The 27,613-nt window shown below is 38.0% G+C and overlaps 1 protein-coding gene across 5 annotated transcripts in view; it reads left to right on the forward strand.

Annotated features, from left to right (window-relative positions):
* Window positions 1-5,099: 5,099 nt before the first annotated feature.
* The window catches only part of RBM27 (RNA binding motif protein 27), a 59,825-nt gene continuing 37,311 nt past the window's right edge, over window positions 5,100-27,613 (forward strand). For 2 of the 5 annotated variants that reach the window (XM_043913143.1, XM_043913144.1), the window contains exons 1-6: window positions 5,100-5,360; window positions 17,306-17,424; window positions 19,673-19,797; window positions 24,094-24,185; window positions 24,848-25,041; window positions 25,970-26,233. In XM_043913143.1, coding sequence (XP_043769078.1) covers window positions 5,302-5,360; window positions 17,306-17,424; window positions 19,673-19,797; window positions 24,094-24,185; window positions 24,848-25,041; window positions 25,970-26,233 — 853 coding nt within the window. In that variant the 5' untranslated portion in view covers window positions 5,100-5,301. The remainder of the gene's footprint in view (window positions 5,361-17,305; window positions 17,425-19,672; window positions 19,798-24,093; window positions 24,186-24,847; window positions 25,042-25,969; window positions 26,234-27,613) is intronic. The other 3 variants (XM_043913145.1, XM_043913140.1, XM_043913141.1) reach the window with 3 other exon arrangements.

The raw sequence follows: 27,613 nt of genomic DNA on the forward strand, positions 1-27,613 counted from the left end.
TGGGACATTCTCATAGGTTGGTGACTAAGGACCAATCCCCCTCCCCCAGCCTTCCTGCCCCAAAGTAGGCACAACACAGTCTGATTTTGCAAAGCCTGTTTACCCCTGACAGCACTTGTGCAAAATCACCCACTGACAGCTCTTCCTGGTGGAGAAAGAACACACAGTTGACCTCAAGCCTAGGAAGAGAACTTGGTCAGAATAAGCATGTCTTTTCTTCTTGTCGCTCTCTGTTTTCAATGTCCCATATTAATAATCTCTTTTTTCCTTTGATTTCTTTCTTTCTCCTCTGTGCAAATAAACTGAGAGAAAAGTCAATATTTGTTAAGTATTCATGTTAACATCCAACTTAACTAAGGAAAGAACATTTATTTGAAATCAGTTTTCCTCTGAATTATCCAAGAGCAGTGCCTAAGATATGGTAATAGGCTCAATATGTATTTGCTAAATGAACCTCATATCTCAGTGTTTGCCAGTGAGGTGATTAAGTGAAGGTTACAGGTGGGGCTTTGGAACCTAACAGACATGGTCAAGGCTGGGCCTCTTCACTCCAGCTTCATGACCTTTCTGGGATGCAATTTTCTTGCCTATGAATATTGTTTACTATACAGGGGGACTCTGAGCCAGATAGGCAACAATATACTGAGATATTTAGCATGGGGCTAGCATAGGGTAAGTATTCAACAACCTTGGGTTTGATTATTATGTCCAGTGCCTGACTATCAGACCACCAGAATCTGAGCTCCCAAAAGGCAGTGAATGGCTGCTGCTGCTAAGTGGCTTCAGTCATGTCCGACTCTGTGCGACCCCATAGACGGCAGCCCACCAGGCTCCGCTGTCCCTGGGATTCTCCAGGCAAGAACACTGGAGTGGGTTGCCATTTCCTTCTCCAATGCATGAAAGTGAAAAGTGAAAGTGAAGTCGCTCAGTCGGGGCCGACTCTTTGCGATCCCATGCACTGCAGCCCACCAGGCTCCTCCATCCATGGGATTTTCCAGGCAAGAGTACTGCAGTGCCTTGCCATTGCCTTCTCCAGTGAATGGATATAACTCTTCAAACTTATGTCTCTGCCCCAGCCCAGCACACAGAATCTGGTACCTTGTACAGTACTTGATAGAGGTATGTTGAATTAGTACCTATGTGTATGCACTGTCTTCAGGGTAGCCCAATAACTGAATGACTGAAATCAGTGCCTCATTCATTCATGGACTTCAGACGAGTCAGTTCTATGCATACAACAAATAAAGTATATGGAAAATTCTGGACCGTGGCTACTGACTAAATCTGAACCAACCATCTAGGAAATGGAGTGAGCGAGGCTTGGGAGTGGGATTCATCATACTGTATTCCACTTCTGGAAAAGTGACTCTTCTATAGATGCCACTTTCTCAAGGTATGGTTTGGAGTTTGACATCTACATTCAAATACTGAGCTTATATCTATCCATCGATGCCATCCTACTCAGTTTAGAAAAGTAATGACATCATAACTTGAAAAAATAGGGAAAAGGAAAAAACTATCCATGGTCCCCAAACCCAAATATGACTATCGTAATCATGTCTGTTCTACTCCCTGTAATACTCTTGATTAAATGATGACCTCAGTCACTAGAAAGCCAGTATCTCGGCACCCTCACCTCTGAAGTAAGGCTTGAAAATTTGTTCTATAAATATTACATTTAAAAAGTACTTTGGAAAAAAAAAAGTACTTTGAAATTCTTGCAGCAGAGTGATTTATTGTGAAAAAGGCAATTCCTATTCCATATCAATCATGCTATCAAGTTCTTGCCTAGCTGCAGGCCTAATCAAATCACTTTTACATTTCTCTTTTTAAAATATCTATCATTTGTGGGTAATACTTCATCTCTGCAGGGGAAAGAACTGAAGGGAAAATGAGGATAAGAATAAAGCAAGAAGAGGAAGAGAGAGAGAAGAAAAGGCAACAGCTGAATGTGTCAAAGCTCTGGGCTTGCTGTTAGAAGATCCAGATGTTACTTAGTCTCTGTGGACTTGACATAGCTGCAGAGCTGGGGAGGAGATAACAGTGAAGGAGGCTCACTAGATAATTTCTAAGTGTGTTTCGCTTTTATTTTTATCTCTTATTCCGCTATGTAAGGGGTCCAGGCTTCCCAGGTACATATGTGCCTGCCAAGTTGCTTCAATTGTGTCTGACTGTTTGCAATCCCATGGACTGTAGCCTCCCAGGGGATTTCCCAGGCAAGAATACTGAAATTTTCTGTGATTGTGATTTTCATCTTGTCGGCCCTCAGACAGATAAGGATAAAAACATCTACTTCTGCTTTATTGACTATGCCAAAGCCTTTGACTGTGTGGATCACCACAAACTGTAGAAAATTCTTAAAGAGATGGGAATACCAGACCACCTTACCTGCCTCCTGAGAAATCTGTATGCAGGCAACAGTTAGAACTGGATATGGAACAAAAGACTGGTTCCAAATTGGGAAAGGAGTACGTCAAGGCTGTATATTGTCACCCTGCTTATTTAACTTACATGCAGTGTACAACATGCGAAATGCAGGGCTGGATGAAGCACAAGCTGGAATCAAGACTGCCGGAAGAAGTATCAATAACCTCAGATACACAGATGACATCACCCTTATGGCAGAAAGCGAAGAACTGAAGAGCCTCTTGATGAAAGTGAAAGAGGAGAGTGAAAAAGTTGGCTTAAAACTCAACATTCAGAAAACTAAGATCATGGCATCCGGTCCCATCACTTCATGGCAAATAGATGGGGAAACAATGGAAACAGAGAGATTTTATTTTTGTGGGTTCCAAAATCACTGCAGATGGTGACTGCAGCCATGAAATTAAAAGACACTTGCGCCTTGGAAAAAAACTATGACCAACCTAGACAGCATATTAAAAAGCAGAATTACTTTGCCAACAAGGGTCCATCTAGTCAAAGCTGTGGTTTTTCCAGTAGTCATGTATGGATGTGAGAGTTGGACTATAAAGAAAGCTGAGCGCCAAAGTATTGATGCTTTTGAACTGTGGTGTTGGAGAGGAGTCTTGAGAGTCCCTCGGACTGCAAAGAGATCCAACCAGTCTATCCTAAATGAAGTCAGTCCTGAATATGCACTGGAAGGACTGATGCTGAAGCTAAAATTCCATTACTTTGGCCACCTGATGCGAAGACCTGACTCACTAGAAAAGACCCTGATGCTGGGAATGATTGAACGCGAGAGAAGGGGACTTTAGAGGATGAGATGGTTGGATGGTATCACCTACTAGATGGACATGAGCTTGAGTAAGCTCTGGGAGTTGGTGATGGACAGGGAAGCCTGGCGTGCTGCAGACCATGGGGTGGCAAAGAGTCGGACACAACTGAGCAGCTGAACTGAACTGAATGCTTTAGTGGGTTGCCATTTCCTCCTCCACGGGACTTTCCCCACCCATGGATGGAACCCAGGTTTCTTATATCTCCTGCACTGGCAGGCGGGTTCTTTACCACTAAATGCCAGCTGGGTCACTTCGCAAGTGGTTCAGGGGTAAAGATTCGCCTGCCAATGAAGGGGACACAGGAGACGAGGCTTCCATACCTGGGTCAGGAAGTTCCCCTGGAGGAGGAAACGGCAACCCACTCCAGTAGTCTTGCCTGGAGAATCCCATGGAGAGAGGAGCCTGGTGGGCTATGGTCCACAGGGTTGCAAAGAGTTGGGTGCACACATACACATGCAGGGGGTTCACATATTAGCCTGCAAGCCAGACCATGTTGGCACCTGTTCCTAGACACCTGTGAGGTAACAATAACTTTTACACTTTTAAATGGTTGGAGGAAAAAAATCAAGGGAGTATGTTGTGACACATGAAAACTCTCTCACATTGAAATTTTCATATGCCTTTTATTGGAACACAGCCACAGTCATTTGTTTCCATATTACCTATGACCTATTTCATGCCAAGAGGGCACAGTTGAGTAGTTGTCAGAGACCTCATGGCCCACAAAACCAAAAAAATATTTGCTGTCTAGCCTTTTACAGAAAAAATTTGCCTACATCTGCTACATATTTATATTACAGTCTGTCTGCTTATTTTGGGTTGACCCATCTCTTTTATATGAGGTGTATGCTCATCAGGTATTTTTCATAATGTTATGATTACAACGCATAATCTCATAGACTGTTCAGCTTTCTGGGAGGAAGGACTGTTTGTTTTGCTCACCACTGGAATCCCAGGGTCTTACACAGTGCTGGTATACAGCAGGTGCTCACTAATCGTTGTTGAATAAAAATTCTAACACCAGTGCCAAGCCAGTCATTTCAAAACTCCAAAAGGAAATTTTTCATCTAGCACAAACCAATTTGCCCATTTCAGTGATTTCAATTTTTTAAACATTATTTTTAAAAACTTTTTTGCTGACCAACATCTTCCCTGCACAAAATCCCCATCGAACTTTAGACAAGCAATGAAAAGAGAATTTTTTTAAAAAATGGAATTCTTTTTCTCCCTTGTAGAGAATATACTAAAAATACTGATAAAATTGAAATGGCCTCTGTCTTCTGCAACCGTTGCGCCACGTTTTTAAAATGACGATTATTGGAGTCCAAGGCAGGGTTGCCATAGCATTGTGCATAATTTAAGCACAGCAGCAAAAGATACCAGCATGTGTGCCGAACAAAATGAGCGTGTGAGGAAAAAAAGTAAAATTTTGCGATCTGTGCACAGTGTCGAACGTGAACGTATTGCACGTTATGTTGCAGATTTACTACAGCTGAGTCATTTCGGGACACTAGTGTGTGTTTCCAGGAAAAAACGGGAGGAAGGAACCAGGCTGAGGGGCTCACCAGGTTCCCCCAGGCACTCCCAAGAGCAGACACCGGTATTCCGCGGCGGGCGGCGGCGTGGTTTAAAAAAAAAAAAAAAAAGTGCCGCGGCCCCTTTAAGAGCCACAGCACCTTCTCCAAGATACCATCTTGCACCAGGAGTTCACGTAAGCTCTCTACCTACCTTGGTAAATCCCTCCTCCTTTACTGGGTACGACCGGCGGGCGGGGCGAACGAGCCTGTTCATTGGCTTTGCGTGCACGGCCCTCTCTTTCCTATTGGTTCCAGCGCTCGCCACTCGACGCTATCTCCCACCCTCCTGTGCCGTCGGGCTAGGTTGAGTGAGGGCTCTTGGGTTAGTTCCTGTTAGGCCCCGGCCGGGGGAGTAGGTTGAAGTCTCCTAAGATGCCCGGTGGGCTGAGGCACCCGGAGCTGTGAAGAAGGCGTGAGGAGGCGGCTAGGGGCGACTCGCGGCAGGCCCGAACAAGAGCGGCGGCCGAGCCCGCCTTCCTTGCACCATGCTCATAGAGGATGTGGATGCCCTTAAGTCCTGGCTGGCCAAGTTACTGGAGCCGATGTGAGTGAGGCAGGCTGGGCCGGGGCTGGCGAACGTGGGCGTTGGGGGCCCGCGGGGGCGTGGGGGGAGGGGAAGCGGCGTGGGGGAGGGCGGAGCGGAGGGGCCGCGGTCGGGAGGTCCCGGCGACGTCTTCTCTGTAGTACTATCACCATTGTGGGGGGGTGGGGGGAGGAGAGAAAGGGACGTAGAGGCGGTGTGGCTCTGGGAACGGGGCGAGGGGGCGGGGAGGACAGCGAGGGCTTTTGAAATACACGTTTTAGGGTGCTCAAAGGGGGAGCGGGAAGTGAGGGAATTTAAAATACTGCTCTTTGAGAACTGAGAGAGTAATCGGGGCTCTTGAGTTTTAGAATTTGAATATCGGGATCTTGAAGGGAGTAGCAGGATATCAAGCGTTTTACAAACAGTATTATTCCGGGACTAAAAGATCTAGAAGCGGAGTATTGGGGGCCTTTTGGAAGCATGAAGGGAGAAAAGGAGAGTAGGGACATTGAGGGCTTTATAGCTATTACTGATGAGTTCTAAGGGTTCAAAAATATTGAATTAAAATAGGGTAGTGGATAGGGATTTGTGGACACTGAAGTGTTTGGGGAATTATTAGGAATCTGATAAGGCTATTAAGGGATGCTATTATTGAGGAGTTGATAGTGCCAAGAGAGCTGATGATTTTTAAATACCATTAGGGGTTGGGAAAAGTGAGATTTTTGTAAGTTTGTTTGGGGGTTGAAAGGACTACTCGAGTATGTAATATTATTGGAGGACAGGCTGAAAGGGGTATACCGGCAGCACCAAGGGATTTTTAGATGCAGGTATTGGAATAATGAAACGGGTAGTGGAAAGAAAGAGTTTTGTAAATGCTGAGAGGATTGGGCTGTAGGATTATTGGTGAGGGGTTTGTTTCTGTTATCTGGAGTAGTATGGTGGAAATACTGTTGGGACCCTTGAAATAAAGGAATAGCGAAGATATGAACTTTTTGTTGGTTTTGTAACCGTTTTAAAGGGATGAGATGGTGAAGTGTTAATTTGGGACACTGGGGTATAGGTAGTCTCTGAAAGGTATCTCCGTGAGCCAAGAGGAAAAGCTGGAAGGAGGGTAGGAGGAGGTGGTATCTAACTCTCTTGGGAAAGAAGTCATGGGGAGGGATTGAAAGGAATCATTTGCTGCCCCTTTGTCATTTCTACTTATTACTTTTCCTCCTACTGGAGGTGAGGGCTTTCTGGCTGAAAGAAAAGGAGTACAAGAAGAGATGGGCAGGCTTTGATTCATTAGATCAGATAGTTTTAGTGGAAAAATTGAGTTTTTGCAGAGGTGGAAATAAAGGGTAATTCGGGAGGTGTGGAGGTGTGGTGAAGTTGGTTGGTAGGAGACTGCTACTTCCCTGTTTGTCTGTTTGCTTGTGCTCCTGAGAAACCCTGTTAACTAACTTGATGTTTTGCTATTTGGGTTTCTTGGGGTGGGATGGTAACACCTAGGAAGACTCATCTGTAGTCCATTGTGTCAGCCTTGTGAAGATGGTAGGGTGGGAAAGTGAGACAGCATTAGGGGAATTTTGATGTCTGAAGTGGTATTTGCTTTCTGAGGATGTGTGTTATGACTAGAGCACAGGTATGAATGAGTATACTCTAAGGGCTTCTGAGTTTTACATTAGTGATGGTCTAAGTAAACTGCAAATGACTTCTGGGCACACTTAAAAGTTTTATAGAAGAATATGGGCCTCTTAAGTGTGCATCATACTTTTCCAACATACAGTATCAAGATTGGAGCACAAAGGTGGAAATGGATTGTGATGAAGGTGGGAAATCATGAAGTAAGAGTTTGTGAAATTGACTGTATATGGAAGAGGCTAAGAATAGAAAAAGGTCTATTAAAATACAGAACAGGAGAACCTTTGTGTTTTTAGTTGGTTGGTAGATACTTTTGAAAGTATTAAATGTTGGTAATACTTTTGAAAGTATTAAATGTGTGTTTTATGTCTTGAGTAGAAGGTGACAAGTTTTAATATTATAGTTAATTATTTTTTTAAAGCTCCCTAAGATGTTTTGATCTGGGTAATGTTTTTTGATTTTTTTCTTATTGTCAGAATTTAGTTTGGGTGGGAACTTAAGTCTCCCTAGGGTGTTTTCACCAGATTTTTTGGACTATTTGTGCTGATTTTGTTCATATATATTCTGTAATTTTCATGGGTAAAAGTTATCTTTCAAAATGATTAGTTTCCCCATTTGTTTTGAGTTACATGTTCAACGTAAAGCTCACATCATGCCTCTTTTAAATTTTTGTTACTTTTTTAGTGTTAAGAAAAATCTGAAATCACTGCTTAGACTTAATAATATAGATGATTTTCCTAGAACTACAAATTACAAAATAAACTACAAAACAAATGCTTATTTTTAACTCATATAGGTAATGGTTTTGGGTGAAAGTGTTAATAAATAGTAAAGGCAAGTGCAAATGTCACATATATTCTCATTCTTAATATGTTGTCATGGGAGATTTTTTTTGTCTAGACATCCTAAAATGTAAGAAATGATATGCTGAAGTAGGTTGTATTTTTAAGTTTACTTTTTCATATTCCAGATTCAAGAAAATTATCATGGGAGATTGGCATGTTGCTACAACATAGCATTTCAGAGCAGTTGTCAGGCTTTCATATAATGTAGTTGCAGTGGATATGTTTTAATCAGACTGTAGCTGTGTACATGATTTCCTGTTGCACTTTCTTATTTAGCTTAATTTAAAATTATCTAAATTTAGGGAATTCCCTGGTGCTCCAGTGGTTAGGACTCTGTGCTTTCACTGTCGTGGACCTGGGTCAATCCCTATTGTGGGAGCTAAGATCCTGCAAGCCACATAGATGGTCAAAAAAAAAAAAAGTAACTGAATTATAAAAGTTCTTGATTTTTAGGGATTTTTAGTATGGTCCACCTTGTCATTAGTGAAATGAAGTCATGTAACAGAATATTATGAAACCAGTCTCGTTTGTATGTGTTTGTGCCCCATAGACAAATTAGGAATCTCATACTGTTAGAGCTTATCTGTTTCCACTCCTTTTGTAGATGTGGGACATATTTGTTACCTTATTAGAGGAGGGACAGGAGGAGGGAGACTAGAAGAAATGACTCCTTAACTAGCTGTGGGCCACCCAGTACCATTTTCATTGGCAGTGCAGTAAAAGGGAGAGAAACCATCTTAGTCCAGGAGTTTCTCTCTCTTCCTACTGCTGCATGAATAGTATGAACTCACAGATCTTGTCTGGGGTCCTCATCTTTCTTCAGTTTCAAAATCTTCTAGATATCCTAGTTATAGAGACTATGTAGGGATTATACATGGGTAGGACATGTCATGATTTCTTTTTATTACAAGTAACTGCTCACTTGAACTATCGGACTCCTTAAAGATAAGATTCTAAGTAAATCTAGAGGATAAATCAGCCAGTGGAGAAATTTCTACAAATTTAGAAAACATTCAAGCAAGCATTTTTTAATAACAAACATGCATTTCTACCAAAAATGTTGTCTTTAATGAGGAATGTTTTAAGTTATTTTTTTTTTAAGTTATTTTTATTTTATATATATTTAATATGTATAAGTACATCTAATTCACTGCTGCTTATTAGGTTTATTGTAAAAATTTGTCTTGTGATAATAATTTTGTAATGTATAGAAATACCAAAGCACAGCGTTGTACACCAGGAGCTAATATAAGTGTTTTAAGTCAATTTTACTTCAAAAACAAACTCATAGAAAAAGAGATCAGATTTATGATTACCAGAGGTGGGGTTGGCGGGAGGAGAGTTTGAAGATAGTAAATAGGTACAGACTTCAAGGTACAAGATATATAGTACAAGAATGTGAAGCATGATTAATATAATTAACCCTGCTGTGTGTTACATATGAAAGTTGAGATAAAATCCTGACTTCTCATGACAAGGAAAAAATGTGTTTTTTGTTCTTATTTTGTATCTATGTGAAATGAATGTTCACTTAATTTATCATGGTAGCATTTCATATATGTAAGTAAAATCATTAATGCTGGTTCAATTCGGACATACATAGTTCTTTATGTCAATTATATCTCAAACTGAAAGAAAAAAGCTATGAACAACCACAAAAAATTGCCTTGATACATGTTTTGAAGAGAGTGATAGGGTTTATAATACTTTCTGGGCAGTTGCATTCATTCATTTATCTGTCATCTGTTTTGGTAGAGCATCATTGTGTGATGCAGGGCATTTAGTTTCTAGATCTATATTTGAGTCACTGACTTTGGAGAGTTTTCTCACCTTTCTGTGTTAAACAATTAATTATGTTAACCTTTTACCTATCTCACAAATATGAGTATTATAGTGCAGACTATAAAAAGTACTTTATGTACCAGAATCATTAAATATAAGTGAATTTTATGGTTTTTGAAATGTGAAAATATATTAAACTCTTTTTGCAGAAATACTTATTAATACTAGTGTTAAGTCCTTCTGCCACTTAAAGAATAATCAGTCTAGTGCATGACAGATTCTCATTGCAGGCCCTAGACAAGAATTGGTAGAGAAAGCCATTGACTTGATGTGCAGTTTCTGTGAGTTTAGGCCATATCAAGATCTTTGTAAAAAAAAAAAAAAATGCTGTAAAACATTAACTTTGTGTCATTTCTGAGTATGATGGAAAAGACACAATAATGTTCGTTGGGATGATTCTATTGATGCAGTGGTCAGGGGGTGTATATTTGGGTTGAACTCTAGAGTTTACATGCTGTTTGTATGTTTGCAATCCTTACCAAATTAATTTTGACTAGAAATCTCTGCAGTTGCCCAAATGGGAAGAAAAATCACCATGTAGCAGCTTGTTAGATCTCACCTCTTAATAAATGAACTGCAAGGATAAAATGAGTATTTTGTAGGTATGTTCTTGAGACTGGAAAGTACTGATAATTTTCTAAAATGTATGTAGTAGCTTCAAAGAATTGATGTCCCTCTAAAGTTCTGTGGGACGTGTTTAAGGAGACCATTCACTATTTCATAGAAGACTTATATTCTGGCCCAAAGACTTCTTGGCAAGTTTTAGTATACTAAGTTAGGAACGTATTTGTTCTTATATCCTTTGGTCTGACTCCTAAATGTTTCTGACTTCACTCTCCCTGGCCCATTTGCTATAGGCTAGGAGCCGTATATTGCCTTCATAGCCTCGTTTCCTACCAATGTCTTCTCTCATCCTCTCACAGTATTGTTACTTCATTAATAATCTCTTTGTTTAGCCATTTGATATTTTGTACTATAATTATTATTTTTTCATTTCCTTGTGACTGAGGGCAAGGTCTGTCTTGCTCAAAGTAACTCCATTTCCCAGCAAGAAGCTTGGCATTTCCTTAACATTTAGTAAATGTCTAATCAATGTCCTCATATGTGTATTTAGGTTGGTCACAATTAGAAAAGTGTGATTTTTTTTTTTTTAAGTAGTCTCATTTTCTGAGTGTGCTTAGCTGGTGGCTACTGTGCTAGGAGCTGTATAGTTCCAAGTATCACAATGGTGTTTGCAACTGAGAAACGTCTGTTTTTCCCCTCCAGATAAATCTCGGGGTATTTTCTTCCACATCATCTTCATTCATGAAAGCCCCTAACTAATGATGGGGAATATGAAAGCTTTCATTTGAAAAGACGTGGAAGTACCAATATTTTTGTTTCCTACACAATAGTAGTAGTACAGTAGCCTCCAGCTAAGCACATCGAGAAAATCAGATTACTAAAAGTATCTGTAAGACTGAGTTGATAGCTCAGTGGATGTGTCAATACCTGCAATGGTGATTTCATTAAGAAGAAAAAAGACATTTGAGATTTTTACAGATAAGACATTTCTGGGCACTATTTCTATTAACTTCTCGTGATAAAAATTCATTCTAAGCAATTTTTATTCTTTTAAATAAAAATAGATAATGGAAACATGTTTGTAGAACATTATGCAAGATGTGAATTTTAAAGAATCCTCATTTGTAACTTCCATTAAACTTTAGGAAACTTCTTATGGTTCTTTATTTTAACTGAAAGGTGATTACTGATTGAGGCTTAGAAAACATTAATTTGTCATGCAGATAAACATTAGAAAAAATGTATATGCTGTGATAGATTTTACTTGCATGGAATTGAAACTGAGTTTTAGTTCCACAGGTAGGCTGTCTCCCTGGTCTTGAATGGATCACTTGATTTGTCTTTACATATTTACAAATTTAGGCATCTGTAAAGTGAATAATAATTGATCATGCTGTTAAGGGGTTTCCCAGGTGGGGCTAGTGGTAAAGAACCCACCTGCCAGTGCAAGAGATATAGAGATGTGGGTTTGATACCTGGGTTGGGAAGATCCCCTGGAGGAACGCATAGCAACTCACTCCAGTATTCTTGCGTGGAGAATCCCATGGACAAAGGAGCCTGGTGGGCTTCAGTTCTTAAGATTGCAAAAAACCACAACTGAAGCGACATAGCACACGCACACACATGCTGTTAAGACCTTTTAGAGACTATAGAATAGTACGTTTTGGTGGATGTTATTACCTTTTCTAATCTCTTTGTTATGATGGAAACCCCTTTTTGTCTAGAAACGTGTGTTTAACATAGCCATGGCCCCATAATTTCAAAATCTCTTTCCAAGATATACTTTGTCCCTATAGTTAAGCAGAAATGAATTTCCATAAGCTTTGGTTATAAATGAAGAGCTAAAAGGGTTTTTTAAAAAAATTAATTAATTATTTTGGCTGCACTGGGTTCTAATTGCAGCATATGGGATCTTTGATCTTGCATTGCAGCATGTGAACTCTTAGCTGCGGCACATGGGATCTAGTTCCCTGAGCAGGGATTGAAACCCAGATCCCCTGCATTAGGAGAGTGGAGTCTTAGCCACTGGACCACCGGGGAAGTCCCAAGAGCTAAACGGTTTTAAATACTCTTTGGGTACTGTTTTTGTAAGAGAAGTAGGAAGTGGCCCTGCATTTGTCTTGTAACCTATCAAGGGTCTTAGTCATGCTCATATTTTTGTGACATACTTCTGAAAGTCGTTTTGGTCTAGTGTTAGTATTGGTATCATGTCCATGTCAGTGAAAGTCTCTCAGTCATGTCTGACTTTGCAACCCCATGGACTATCCAGTCCGTGGAATTCTCCAGGCCAGAATACTGGCGTGGGTAGCCTTTTCCTTCTCCAGGAAAATTGGTGCCATAGCTACTATTATAGTATAGCTACTACCATAGCTACCATTATAGTATAGCTACTATTATAGTATACTATTATAGGATAGTATAGTATACTACTATAATGGTAGCTTGACTAGATGAACCTTTGTTGGCAAAGTAATGTCTCTGCTTCTTAATGTGCTGTCTAGGTTGGTCATAACTTTCCTTCCAGGGAGAAAGAGTCTCTTAATTTCATGGCTGCAATCACCATCTGCAGTGATTTTGGAGCCCAGAAAAATAAAGTCAGCCACTGTTTCCACTAGGAGCTGTTAAATTTAAATGGTCCCATTCCTTTGGCTGTAAACGTGCTTTTTGTATTTTATGCAGAATCATTTATTAACAATTTATTAACAATCAGTTGTTCACTCACATTAAACAAATATTTAGAATCTATAAGCAGTCTTTTCTTGGTGTCTACTCCTACCTTGTAACTATTCATCTTGAGTTTTATCACTGTTCCATCAAAATGTATTTCATCAGAAACAACCTAATTCTGTATTTGTTTATTAGCCTGAATACTAACTATATGTAGAAGATACCTGGATTTGTTTAACTCACCTCGTTTTCCAGTAATCTGAGTTTCACCTGTTTCTCACTGGAAACCTCATATTCTTACCCAGTGTTATACCTGTTAGGTCCTGAGACTCCTTGAAGGTTCCCATAACATCAGGGAAATAACATTGCTTCTTTTCTGCCATTCTTAGTTATTTAAATAAAAAAATCCTTTCTCTTTGTGTTTAGAATATAAGTGGAGATGGTATATGTCCATTTTAGAATTTAGCAGTTGGATTTATTAAGGTAATCTGTTCATAATTCTCCAAAATATAATCATTTTATTTAAGGATTCCAGCTTTCTTTTAAGTAATACATAACTCATCATCTGTGTACTTAGACTTCTAGTGCACTTTGACATTTGCCCATCATTTTTTAAAAATTAGTTTTGAGTTTTGTAAAATTGATAGAATTGAAATTTACTCTTAGAATTTGGTACATAAATGTTTTAAAAGTATACACTAGAAGGGAAGTAAGGGTGTTGGTGGTGTTTTTTGCTTACTAATATCATAAACTTATTGGAAATGTGATTGATACCTTGAGCTGAAACTTTTTTAACTTTCTGATTTATAGTAGAGGCCCAAGGATCATAGAATAAGATTAGTGTTTTATAGGGATATAATCATTTTGCTTGCATAATGATTTTACTTCTTGTCATTCTGAGTTTTTTCATTTTATCTTCACAACAGTGCTGTGAAGCCACAAAGGATATATGATACTTAAGTGTACATTCATGGGGAAAATAGAATATAAATATATAAGCATGTGTATGTATTTGTTTATATAAGAAGAAAACTTTCTATTACTTGTAATATATATAAAATGTCAAGTCTGGCAGATTGCTGTACATTAGGAGTTGGCAACTCAAGGATCTTGTGCTGCCCTGGCATAAGAGATAATTTGGAATGTCAAAGTCAGGTTACTACTGACTAGAAAAAAAAGTGACGTAGATAAAGGTTATCTCTGCTGCCCTTTTACCACTTCTCTTATCCTTTCTAACTCCCCAATCTTTTCTTTCTTCCTAATAGCTGCTGAAGTGTTTGCCAATAAAATTTAAGGTGACATGCTTTTTGTGTTCTTACTTTTTGTCTTAAAATGATCCTTAAGATACTCACTGAGAAGATTAGAGGTAGAAATTGCCATTTTTAGATGCTGGTGCTTGGCATTACAGAGAATGGAAAAGCTGTCCCATCACTTGCCCTACTTCTTCTTCATTGATCACTCAGAACAGAGAGTTCCTGAGGAGATCTACAGCACTTCTACAGCCTGGGAGTCAAGCTGCACCTTAAGAGTCCATTGCGTATGGTGTTAGAAAGTGTTCTAGTTTCATTCTTTTGCAAGTGGTTGACCAGTTTTCCCAGCACCACTTGTTAAAGAGGTTGTCTTTTTTCCATTGTATATCCTTGCCTCCTTTGTCAAAGATAAGGTGTCCATAGGTCCGTGGATTTATCTCTGGGCTTTCTATTCTGTTCCATTGGTCTATATTTCTGTCTTTGTGCCAGTACCACACTGTCTTGATGACTGTGGCTTTGTAGTAGAGTCTGAAGTCAGGCAGGTTGATTCCTCCAGTTCCATTCTTCTTTTTCAAGATTACTTTGGCTATTCGAGGTTTTTTGTATTTCCATACAAATTGTGAAATTCTTTGGTCTAGTTCTGTGAAAAATACCGTTGGTAGCTTGATAGGGATTGCATTGAATCTATAGATTGCTTTGGGTAGAATAGCCATTTTGACAATATTGATTCTTCCAATCCATGAACACGGTATGTTTCTCCATCTGTTTGTGTCCTCTTTGATTTCTTTCATCAGTGTTTTATAGTTTTCTATGTATAGGTCTTTTGTTTCTTTAGGTAGATATACTCCTAAGTATTTTATTCTTTTTGTTGCAGTGGTGAATGGTATTGTTTCCTTAATTTCTCTTTCTGTTTTTTCATTGTTAGTATATAGGAATGCAAGGGATTTCTGTGTGTTAATTTTATATCCTGCAACTTTACTATATTCGTTGATTAGTTCTAGTAATTTTCTGGTAGAGTCTTTAGGGTTTTCTATATAGAGGATCATGTCATCTGCAAACAGTGAGAGTTTCACTTCTTCTTTTCCTATCTGGATTCCTTTTACTTCTTTTTCTGCTCTGATTGCTGTGGCCAAAACTTCCAACACTATGTTGAACAGTAGTGGTGAGAGTGGGCACCCTTGTCTTGTTCCTGATTTCAGGGGAAATGCTTTCAATTTTTCACCACTGAGGGTGATGCTTGCTGTGGGTTTGTCATATATAGCTTTTATTATGTTGAGGTATGTTCCTTCTATTCCTGCTTTTTGGAGAGTTTTAATCATAAATGAGTGTTGAATTTTGTCAAAGGCTTTCTCTGCATCTATTGAGATAATCATATGGTTTTTATCTTTCAATTTGTTAATGTGGTGTATTACATTGATTGATTTGCGGATATTGAAGAATCCTTGCATTCCTGGGATAAAGCCCACTTGGTCGTGGTGTATGATTTTTTTAATATGTTGTTGGATTCTGTTGCAAAAGAATGAAACTAGAACACTTTCTAACACCATACACAAAAATAAACTCAAAATGGATTAAAGATCTAAATGTAAGACCAGAAACTATAAAACTCCTAGAGGAGAACATAGGCAAAACTCTCTCCGACATAAATCACAGCAAGATCCTCTATGACCCACCTCCCAGAATATTGGAAATAAAAGCAAAACTAAACAAATGGGATCTAATGAAACTTAAAAGCTTTTGCACTACAAAAGAAACTATAAGTAAGGTGAAAAGACAGCCGTCAGATTGGGAGAAAATAATAGCAAATGAAGCAACAGACAAAGGATTAATCTCAAAAATATACAAGCAACTCCTGCAGCTCAATTCCAGAAAAATAAATGACCCAATCAAAAAATGGGCCAGAGAACTAAACAGACATTTCTCCAAAGAAGACATACAGATGGCTAACAAACACATGAAAAGGTGCTCAACATCACTCATTATTAGAGAAATGCAAATCAAAACCACAATGAGGTACCATTACACACCAGTCAGGATGGCTGCTATCCAAAAGTCTACAAGCAATAAATGCTGGAGAGGCTGTGGAGAAAAGGGAACCCTCTTACACTGTTGGTGGGAATGCAAACTAGTACAGCCACTATGGAAAACAGTGTGGAGATTCCTTAAAAAACTGGAAATAGAACTGCCATATGACCCAGCAATCCCACTTCTGGGCATACACACTGAGGAAACCAGATCTGAAAGAGACACGTGCACCCCAATGTTCATCGCAGCACTGTTTATAATAGCCAGGACATGGAAGCAACCTAGATGCCCATCAGCAGATGAATGGATAAGGAAGCTGTGGTACATATACACCATGGAATTTTACTCAGCCGTCAAAAAGAATTCATTTGAACCAGTCCTAATGAGATGGATGAAACTGGAGCCCCTTATACAGAGTGAAGTAAGCCAGAAAGATAAAGAACATTACAGCATACTAACACATATATATGGAATTTAGAAAGATGGTAATGATAACCCTATATGCAAAACAGAAAAAGAGACACAGAAATACAGAACAGACTTTTGAACTCTGTGGGAGAAGGTGAGGGTGCGATGTTTCAAAAGAACAGCATGTATACTATCTATGGTGAAACAGATCACCAGCCCAGGTGGGATGCATGAGACAAGTGCTCCGGCCTGGTGCACTGGGAAGACCCAGAGGAATCGGGTGGAGAGGGAGATGGGAGGGGGGATCGGGATGGGGAATAAGTGTAAATCTATGGCTGATTCATATCAATGTATGACAAAACCCACTGAAATGTTGTGAAGTAATTAGCCTCCAACTAATAAAAAAATTAAAAAAAAGAAAAAAAGAGTCCATTGCCACCCTTTCCCTATTACCATTGAGAGCAAGTAAATATAGATTCATTCCAAAGTTCTGAGTATAATTGGAACATTGAAAATAGGAGGCACATTATTTTATAAAAATAAGCAGAAAAAGAAAAAGTTAACTATAGTATATATATAAATATGCTCTTTGTTAACGATAGTCGCCTATGTTTGCAGTCATTTTTTAAAACAAAGTTTTTTACTTGAAGCCTCCCAAAACGGGGGTGGTTTCATTAATGACATCAGTATTTGAAAAAAAAAAAAATGTTTAAAAATACTTGTTTTCTCTTTGTCTAACTAGATGTGATGCTGACCCTTCAGCCTTAGCCAACTATGTTGTAGCACTGGTCAAGAAGGACAAACCTGAGAAAGAATTGAAAGCCTTTTGTGCCGATCAACTTGACGTATTTTTACAAAAAGGTAATTATTATAGGCCTTCAACCGAGTATTTAAATAGAGATTTTAAATTTAAAACTTCCTGATAAAATCTTAAAGATAAAGCTTGAAAGGAAAGAAATTGGTCAGAGCCCTTCAAATACTTGAATATACCTATTCATGCTTAATTATTTATTGTGTATTCGGCAAAACTTTTTTCCCTTTCCTACTCTGCTCCTCTCCAATATTGAGGCAGTGGTAATTCAAGTACTTTTTAAGTGAAAGAATCCTTGGAGCTTGTGGTAGAATCTAGTTAATGGTTAAAGAGTAACAATTTTAAAGATAATGAAGCTGCTTATTCTTACTGTTTATTAAGACAATGAAGGTAACTTTTTCTCCTTCTTGACTGGGGCTTCTTGATGCAAGAAGAAATGGGCATGCTCCTCTCCTCTGTGTGTCTTTAACTTCTTATCTTAGCAAAATCTTGTTCCTAGTCTGCAGAGCTTCCTGGGTGCCTCCCTGCTGCTTCTGTGACCTCATCTCCTACCACTCCCTGTCATTTGTTTCATTCTAGCCACATGGACCACCTTGCTGTTTTGTAAAGCATGGCAAACATGTTCCCAACTGAGGGCTTTTGAACACTGTTTTACCCTTGCTTGAAACACGATTTCTCTTGGTTTCTGGCCTCTTGTCAAATGTCATCTTCTCAGAGTGGTTTCCCCTGAACATCCTGTATACGGGATAGGTCACGCTCTCCTCTTCCCATTTTTGCTTTATTATTTTTTCATGGCATTTGTTACTCCCTGTCATGTTATATGTTAATCTGCCTGTTTATCTGTGTGTGTCTCTCTCCACCTCCCGTTTGTCTTTTCCTTTGTTAAGATTGGAGACTCGGAACCTACAGACTTGACATGTAGAAGATACTCAATAAATATTGTTGAATGGACAAACAGGAATGTGGATATTTTATATTTACTAGTTGAGATAGTTGTTAATAATGAGAAAAGATCCTTTAGCTCAAGTATCTGCTGAGAAAGAAAAGATAAGTCATATGGCTTCTCAGTCTAAAACAAAGGATTACATATTTTTTATGCATTTTTAAGGCTTTTTATACAAAATTAATACAGAATTCTTTCAGTACAAATGAGTTTTTTCTAAATGTATTAATTTATATTGCTTAGTTTTAATTAAAGATAGTCATGTATATATTTTAAATTACAAAAGTAATACATGTTTTAAAAAGTGCTTTAGAAATGCAGAGGCAGGTGAAAACAGTCTTCTGATCATAAAGTCTTTTGAATGGTCTGATTAATTTGTCTTAAAGTTATGTGTAAGAAGAGCTTACCATTTTATAATCATGGAAAATGCTTACTGCACAAATTAATAACCTAAAAAGTTTATGAAAAGATGCTTTTCTGAAGAAAAAATTTGACATTTTAGAAATAGCTATTTGTATAAAACGTGTAGCAGTTGCGGTGTAAGCAGAATCTGTATTATACCTTTAATATCCTCTGTAGCTCTTCCTGAGGGGTAGGACCCATGGAGGTGACTTGAATTTGGTTTAAATAACGTAAATATCTTGACATTTAATTTTTAATAACTTTCTCTGGTTCTCTCCATTAAAGAGTCTGAAAAAGTTACAAAATAGAGCAGCCTTTTTCATGTTTTACTTAAAACACAAAATGATATTTTCATACCATTCTCATGTCAAAATTTATTTTTCAACTAATTTAAAAATATTTTAAATTAAATATTTGAGTAGGCAATTTAGTTAATCTAACAATATAAAGGTATATCATGAAAGTCTGTCTCACCTCATCTGATCCCTTCCCACCCCCAGTGCATTACTTTATCATTTTTGTGTCCTTTCAGAGTTTTCTTTAATGCAAATATATAGATACAATATTTAATTTTATATCTTGGAGCGTTGATATTATCAGTACTCATTCTTTGTATAGCCTCTGTGTGTTATTGTTTGATTGTCATATGATTTATTTAAATAGTCTCTTATTCATGGAAATTTGGGTTGTAGCCAATCTTTTACATACTCAAACAGGCAATCTTGCATATAAATCATTTTGTACATGTGCAAGTATCTTTAAAGGGTTTTAAACCCCAGAAGTGGGATTCTCCCCCATAAGGGGTAGACTCATTTTTAGTTCCACCAGCTGTGAATCAGATGTCCCACTTTCCTCAGCTTTGCCGATACAGTGTGTTGTCAAACGTTTGGTTATCTACTAGTCATTCCCCATTTCCCTTTGTGTAACATTTACATACTATTTCTTCTCCTTAGAAACTTCAGGTTTTGTGGATAAGCTATTTGAAAGTCTCTATACTAAGAACTACCTTCCTCCTTTGGAACCAGTTAAGCCTGAGCCAAAACCACCAGTCCAAGAAAAAGAAGAAATTAAAGAAGAGGTAATGTAAAGTTTTCTTTCGCTTGCAGGGACTTCTTAGGTCTTATTACCAGTATCATTCTTAGTTGGTAGTTGACCTCTGTAAAAGCTATTCTCTTTTAACTGGACATAGAGAACAGACTGATGGGTCCGCACAGGAGGAGGGGACTGGGGAAGGGGTGGAGTGGGAGTTTGGGCTTAGCAGATGTAAACTTTTATACACAGAATGGATAAACAGCATAGTCCTACTCTGCAGCACAGGGAACTATATTCAGTATCCTGTGATGGTAAACCATAATGGAGAAGAATATGAAGTTGTGTGTGTGTGTGTGTGTGTGTGTGTGTGTGTGTGTGTGTGTGTGTAACTGAATCACTTTGCTGTACAGTGGTAATTAGCACACCATTGTAAGTCAGCTACATATCAGTTAAAAGAAGAATGGGCTCCCAGTATGTTTCTTCAGGTAATGCAAATACGAAGAAACTTTTCTTCTATATTGGATAATGTATAATTTTTGGTTTAAGTTATAGGTTAGGGAATTCTGGTGGTCCTCGTTAGTATAGTGGTGAGTATCCCCATGCGGGAGCGAGCCCGGGGTTTATTTCCCTGATGGGAAGGCAACATGCCCTTGGGCTTCCCTGATGGCTTAGATAGTAAAGAATCTGCCTGCAATGCAGGAGACCCAGGTTTGATCCCTGGGTTGGGAAGATTACCTGGAGAAGAGAATGGCAACCCACTCCAATATTCTTACCTGGAGAATTCCATAGATAGATGAGCCTGGTGTGTTAAAGTCCATGGGATCGCAAAGAGTCGGTCCGGACCAAGAGACTAATGCTTTCACTTTAGGGCTTCTTCGATGGCTCAGTGGGTGAAGAACTTGCCTACAATGCAGGAAACATGGAAGAAGATGCAGGTTCGATCCCTGAGTTGAGATCCCCTGGAAAAGGAAATGGCATCCCATGCCAGTATTCTTGCCTGGAAAGTCCCATGGATAGAGGAGCCTGGTACAGTCCATAGGGTCGCAAAGAGTCAGACACGACTGAGCAGCTAAGCATGCAGCATGCGGCACTTAGGACTCCGTGCTTTCATTGCTGAGGGCATTGGTTTAATCCCCGGTCAGGGAAATTTTTTTTTAAAGGTATAGGTTAAATCTTTGTATAATAAGTTAAAATTTTTGCAACATGTGTCCTTTTTTAGAGTCATTGAAGGTCAGTGGATTGAAAGTGTCTGTTTGAAAGATAGCTCCTTTGAATGAGGAAAATTACATTATCTTGAGTTTTGAAAGAACAGTTAAAAACAAATTGTTACACTATTTCATTTTGTATCTTTGCAGTAAATCCTAATTTTGAAAATTATGGAAAATGGATTTCAGCTTTTATGTATACTATCCCAAATGTCTGGCATTTTTTCCATTTTCTTAGCTTTTATAGATAACTTGTTATTACTGACAAATAATAGCTGGTAGAATAGTGTGTAAATTATAATAGTTTATAGTAATTGTTAGATAACATTGAAGGGAGGAAGTTGTCTTTTTTTGTACCTTCAGCCACTTGCCATCCTCATAAATACTTAGTAGGTATCTCTAAAAGGTTATATTTTTAAAGCCTCCAAATATTTTCGTATATAAAAGTAACAGTAACTCCTTAATATCAGATATCCAGTGTTTAAATTGCTAATTGTTCATAAATGTCCATTTTTTCCCTCATTTGTTTGAGTCAAGATCTAAATAATAAAGTTGACTGAACTGTCTTTTTTTTTGTAATTCTTTATGTATTCCCTCTCACTTCCCTCATGCCAAGATTACTGCTATTCTTATTTCTAATACAGTATAAAGAAGTGAAGTCGCTCAGTCGTGTCTGACTCTTTGCAACCCCATGGACTGTAGCCCACCAGGCTCCTGAGTCCATGGGATTTTCTAACCCATGGAGTGGGTTGCCATTTCCTTCTCCAAGGGATCTTCCCGACCCAGGGATCAAACCCAGGTCTCCCACATTGTAGGCAGATGCTCTACCGTCTCAGCTACCAGGGATACAGTGTATTCTTGGTTTTTTCATTTTATGTAATAAGAATAATATAGACTTTTTAAAATCTGTACAAATCAAGCATTTTATTTATATAGCAAGGAAGCACCCATTTATTCTCAACTTAAGTATACTTGAGATTAAAAATCATGTTTGGCAATGTACTGCAGGATGCTGAATAAGACTTCACCCATATTGCTTTGGATTTTTTGATCTTTGTATGTTTTCCATACCCATGGGAACAATTAATTTAGCTTCCTTAACTTACTGGATGCTCCCTGGATGTAAAAGTCTTATACTCTTTTGTCTAGCTTCCTTAGCTTATTTTTATATGAGATTCATTCATATTGTGCATGCCCTTTGACTTTTTTAGAACATTTTCAGCATCCAAAAAAGAAACTTCATGCTCATTAAGCCATTACTTCCAAATGTTTCCAGTCCCAGTCCCCACCCCAGGCAATATACTAAACTATTTTCAATCTCATTAAATTTGCTTATTCTAGACATTTCATATAGGTGGAAGTACACAGTATGTAATCTTCTGTGGCTGGCTTCTTCTGTCTAGCATAACACTTAAAAGGTTCCTCCACACTGTAACATGTATCAGGACTTCTTTTATTTTTCATGGCTGAATAATATGCCATTTTATGAATATATCACATTTTCTTTATCCAGTCATCAGTTGATGGATATTTGTATTAATAGGCAAATAGTTAATACTTTTTATCTATCATAAACAATACTGCTATGAACATTCATCACAGGTTTTTGTTTGGCTTTATGTTTTTATTATTTTGGGTCCTTTAACTTTTTAAGAATAGATTTTCCCATTAGAAAAGCTAATTAGTAGTTTAGAAAATTACTTCCCTAAAATGAGGAAAATTCAAGGCGTGAATTAATAGATGTCCATTAGAAAAAACTTCAGAGGATATACAAAAGCAAAAAGAAGGATGAAGTTCTCCAAGTTGTTATCTTTTAAATCTCTTTATATTAACCCCCTGCTTCCTACTTACCTATATATCTCTTCTTTTCATCACCCCCTTTTTTCCCTTAAATTTTATTTTGTTGAAGAAACTGAGCAAGTCATTTTTGCTCAGCAAAAAACTGAATCATTTGCTCCAGAAATTGGAGTTTTTGACTCGATTTTGGTGATTGCATCTTCTGAATTTTCTGTGAATTGGTAGAATGATTTTTTAAATATAGTTTAATAATTGTAGAATGTTTTTGTCAGCACCACATGGTTGTCACATTGTGGCTGCCATTATGTTGCCTGGATTTTACTAAATTGTTATCTTTTGTTCCATTCATTCACTTCCTGATTTGTGTATTTTTTTTTTTTTTTGATTTGTGTATTTTTAAATGAACCTCTCACTAGATGGGCGTTTGTTTAGCTCTTCCAAATGTCCTCATTTGTCTTAATTTCTCTCTAATAAAGGCCATGTATATGTTTTTAACTTATTTACTTTTGGCTGTGCTGGGTCTTGGTTGCTCGTGTAGGCTGTGTCTAGCTGCAGGGCTCCTCTCTGGCTGTGGTGTGCGGGCGTCTCGTTGAGGTGGCTTTTCTCGTTGTGGAGCACAAGCTCTAGGTGCCTGGGCTCAGTGGTTGTGATGCGTGGGCTTAGTTGCCCTGAGGCGTGTGGGCTCTTCCCAGACCAGAGATTGCACCCATGTCCCCTGCATCGGCAGGTGGATTCTTTGCTACTGGACCACCAGGGAAGTCCCATGTATTTGCTTTGAGATTAACTTGTGTTTAAAAAACTAATAGAATCACTAGTTCTGTATTTCTGGTCAATCTTGACTTTAAGTTTTAAAAGAAGCCTTAACATTTCCAATAATTCTGATACCGTTTTTCCATAATTCACATGAAATACTTAGTTTTATAGCAGTGGTTAACTTAACCGTTTGTTCCTTAAACTTTGTCTATGAAATAAATCTAAAGTTCTCCTCAAATGAATTATATTGTGAGTATATTTTATAATTAGGAAAACACACAAACCATTTTACTATATGATACTTAGAAGTAGAGATTTGTTATTTTTACTGTTACATTTTAAAGAATGAATTAATGTTTTCCTCCTACACTGCTATTAGGGTGATATTTAAAATTTAACATGTTGCTGTTAAAGTAATTTCAACATCTTTTTTTACTTCTTCCCATTGACCAACTTTGGGGGGTGTGATTTGATTTTAGTATTTCAGTATATTTATGCCCTCTCTTGTGGCCAGAAAGATTTATGAGGTGGGTGTTTTATAATTTATGGAAGAACTGTTCTTGTTTCTAATGAATATTTTCATGTAGGTATTTCAGGAGCCAGCAGAGGAAGAACGAGATGGCAGAAAAAAGAAATACCCTAGTCCCCAGAAGACTCGTTCAGAATCTAGTGAACGAAGGTTTGTGTTTAATTAGGAAGACATTGATAACTCACTTTTCAGTTACCTTATAAGGACATTAGCAGGATTTTTGACATATGTTCTACTCCTCTCATTGTAAAATGATTAAAGAAATAATTTTTTTTTCCCATTCCCTGTGTTTTTTGTCTTTGTCATACTTTCTCTTCCTTTTATAAACAGTAATCATTATGTGCTTTCCCCAAGAGCTCAGGGGTGGGAGCAGTGTCCTTAGAGAATATTAATGAAATGTTCCATTTGGTTAGGGGTGCTCAGTATTAACATTGTCCATAGCATTTTATATTACAAGTGGTGCGGTATATATGTTGATTCATCAGCCTGCCATCAAAAAATTAGTTTTTGTTTAGGAATGCTTTGTTTTGAACTTTTTGTCTTTTCTAGTTTTAAATATGTTTTTCCTTTTACCCCTCCCCGTGCTTTGGATTCACCTCTTTTTTTCATTTCTCCCCACCCAGTATACTTGAAGGGAATGTTTTTCTTTTTATATAATGGATTAGAGAAATTATGCAGTGGTTTTATGGCTCTCTGGAAAAGCTTAGAAGTTACGAATTTTGATGAATCACAGAGGATAATTCATGTTCCAGATTTGTTTTCTGTCCTGTTTGCTCCAGTGTACCTATGGCTTTCATATCTGTGTATTACAGGACACGGGAGAAGAAAAGAGAAGACGGCAAGTGGAGAGACTACGACCGGTACTACGAGCGGAATGAGCTGTACCGCGAGAAGTACGACTGGAGGAGAGGCAGGAGCAAGAGCCGGAGTAAGAGCCGAGGCCTCAGTCGGAGCCGGAGTCGGAGCCGGGGGCGCAGCAAGGACCGGGATCCAAATAGGAGCGTCGGTGAGTCCATGTGGCTCCCCTGAAACCCCATAGTTGCTCGTCTTGTATCACAGGGGTGTCAGAACACCGCTGAGAGGTAAACGTACCTTTAATGTGGAAACATTGGCGGCAACAGGAGAAGGAGGCGGCAGAGGATGAGATGGTTAGATAGCATCACTGACTCAGTGGATATGAATCTAAGCAAACTCCGGGATATAGTGAAGGACAGGGAAGCCTGGCGTGCTGCAGTCCATGGGGTCGCAGAGTCAGACATGACTTAGGGACTGAACACCAACAAGCAACCTTTAATATGTCTAAGCAATGTGAAATCTTGAATTGTGTCACAAAAACTTGATTTTTGTTACAAGGTCAGGGCTCTATTCTCAGGGTGGCATCAAAGGAGTTTGACTAAGAAGAAGCTATTTGTTCATGTATCATAGGACATGTCTAAATTTAAGTCATTTTGTGTAATTGAAACATATGTCCTTTAATCAACAAAACTATTACTGGTGGGAGAGGGTTGCCTCTTTCCATACCCACACCCACTGCCTGAAAATAATTGATTTGCTTTAAGGTTGGCTAGAGTATTTAAAAAGAAAAAAATTGCAATAGATTACTGGGATCCCAACCTCTGATATCCTAGGATATCAGTTTGAAAGTCAGTTCTTAGCATTCTTACTAAGTCAGTAGAGAAACTGATCTTTCTTCATTATGTATTGATGTTGATGTTATAAAAGATCATTTTATACAAGTTACTGGTCAAGATCCATCACATTGTTGATGTTCTTGGTTTTAGACTATAGTAATAATGAGAGCACTTTAAAATATGGACAGCTCATTAAGTTTACTTCAGTATTCTCATCTTTCCTTTTCTGTGAGAAAATAAATATAGTTTAACAACATAGAAGTCTGGTCTTATTTGTTTCTTGTCTTTATTTTGTCTCCAAAGCAGAACATAGGGAAAGATCAAAGTTTAAGAGTGAAAGGAATGACTTGGAGAGCTCCTATGTGCCTGTGTCTGCACCAGCTCCGAACTCTTCTGAGCAGTATTCCTCGGGGGCACAGTCTATTCCCAGCACTGTTACTGTGATTGCACCTGCGCACCACTCTGAAAACACAACGGAGAGTTGGTCTAATTACTATAATAATCATAGCTCTTCCAATTCTTTTGGTCGAAACCCACCACCAAAGAGGCGATGCAGAGATTATGATGGTAAATTCTCTTTTATGTTGTACCCCAAAGTACTAGTAAAGTAAATGTTGCTAGTAGTGCATACCGTTTCATTACAGTCTGGATTTTATTAAAAGGGATGAATGAGGAGGAGAATCTCTTTCGGCATATGCTTCTTTACTTGTTGGATGTAATAGTTTGGCTCTTGTTAACATAGTGTTCAGATTTGACCCTTTAATTTATTTTTTGTTTTCCTCTTCCGACACTGTACGTACACCACCAAATTTGGTAGACACTAGGAATTGTCATTGTTTTATGTGCTGTTTGACCCTGGGGATTTGTTAAGCATGTGTAACCTACTGACAGTTTTAACTTGGCTAACTTTCCATTTTAATGAATGGATTGGTGTTATGTGTGCAATTATTTTAATTTTTTATTATGGGAATATTTTAAATATTTACAAAAATTCACAGGGTAATATAATTAATCCTAGTGTATTTGTGACCTCATATCAACAGTTGTCAATTCATAGGCAATCTTGTTTTCATGTATACTTCCACAGTTCCTCCCAGGCCTGTATTATTTATAGCAAATGACTAGACATCATAACATTTTTTCTTTAAATATAGAATGTGTATATTTTTGCTTTTTATTTATTTTTAAGTAGGGAATAGAATCACATGATTCAGGCATTAACTCACCCTCACCCTGGTCTCCCAGCCCCAAAGATCTTCTCAAAGCCAATTTAATGCTGTTAGTTTCTTGGTATGTTTCCACTTAGTCTATGCATGTGTACATAAAAACACATTCTCCCCCACTTTTTTTTAACATAAATGTTATTGTACTTTATACTATTTATACTTCATACATACTATGCATTTTGTTTTTCTTTCACTTAACATTATTTCCTGGCAGTCATCCTGTATAAATATATTAACTAGAGCTTCTTCAGTTTTGTTTTTTTTTAGTACTTCTTAGTATTCTGTATGTACAAAAATGTGTTTAAACTGATTTCTTATTGATGACACTTTTGGGATGTTTGAAATATTTTGCTGTTACGAACAGTTCTGCAGTGAATAACCTGGAACATAATACTCAGTTGAATAATTTAAAGTTTTAACCTATAGCAAAAATGGTTGCTTTAAAATAATATCATGAAAGTAGATAGTTGAAAGTAGGTCATCCAATTCACATTCCTTATCCTCTCTACCTTTGTTAAGTTATTTAAAATATCAGAATTTTTATTATGAAAACTCAATAGCAAATGGGTTAATCTGATAGTGGTTGATAGCCTGCTTTTGACCTGATTATTTGCAATCTCAGCAAAGCATAATGTCACAGTATAGAAAATAGAGAGTACACCTGTTCCTACCTCAGGAGTATGCAATGGTAACAGAGTGACACTAAGAAGGCTTTAAATTC

Source organism: Cervus elaphus, chromosome 9 (genome assembly GCF_910594005.1).
Source record: "Cervus elaphus chromosome 9, mCerEla1.1, whole genome shotgun sequence".
Classification (NCBI taxonomy): domain Eukaryota; kingdom Metazoa; phylum Chordata; class Mammalia; order Artiodactyla; family Cervidae; genus Cervus; species Cervus elaphus.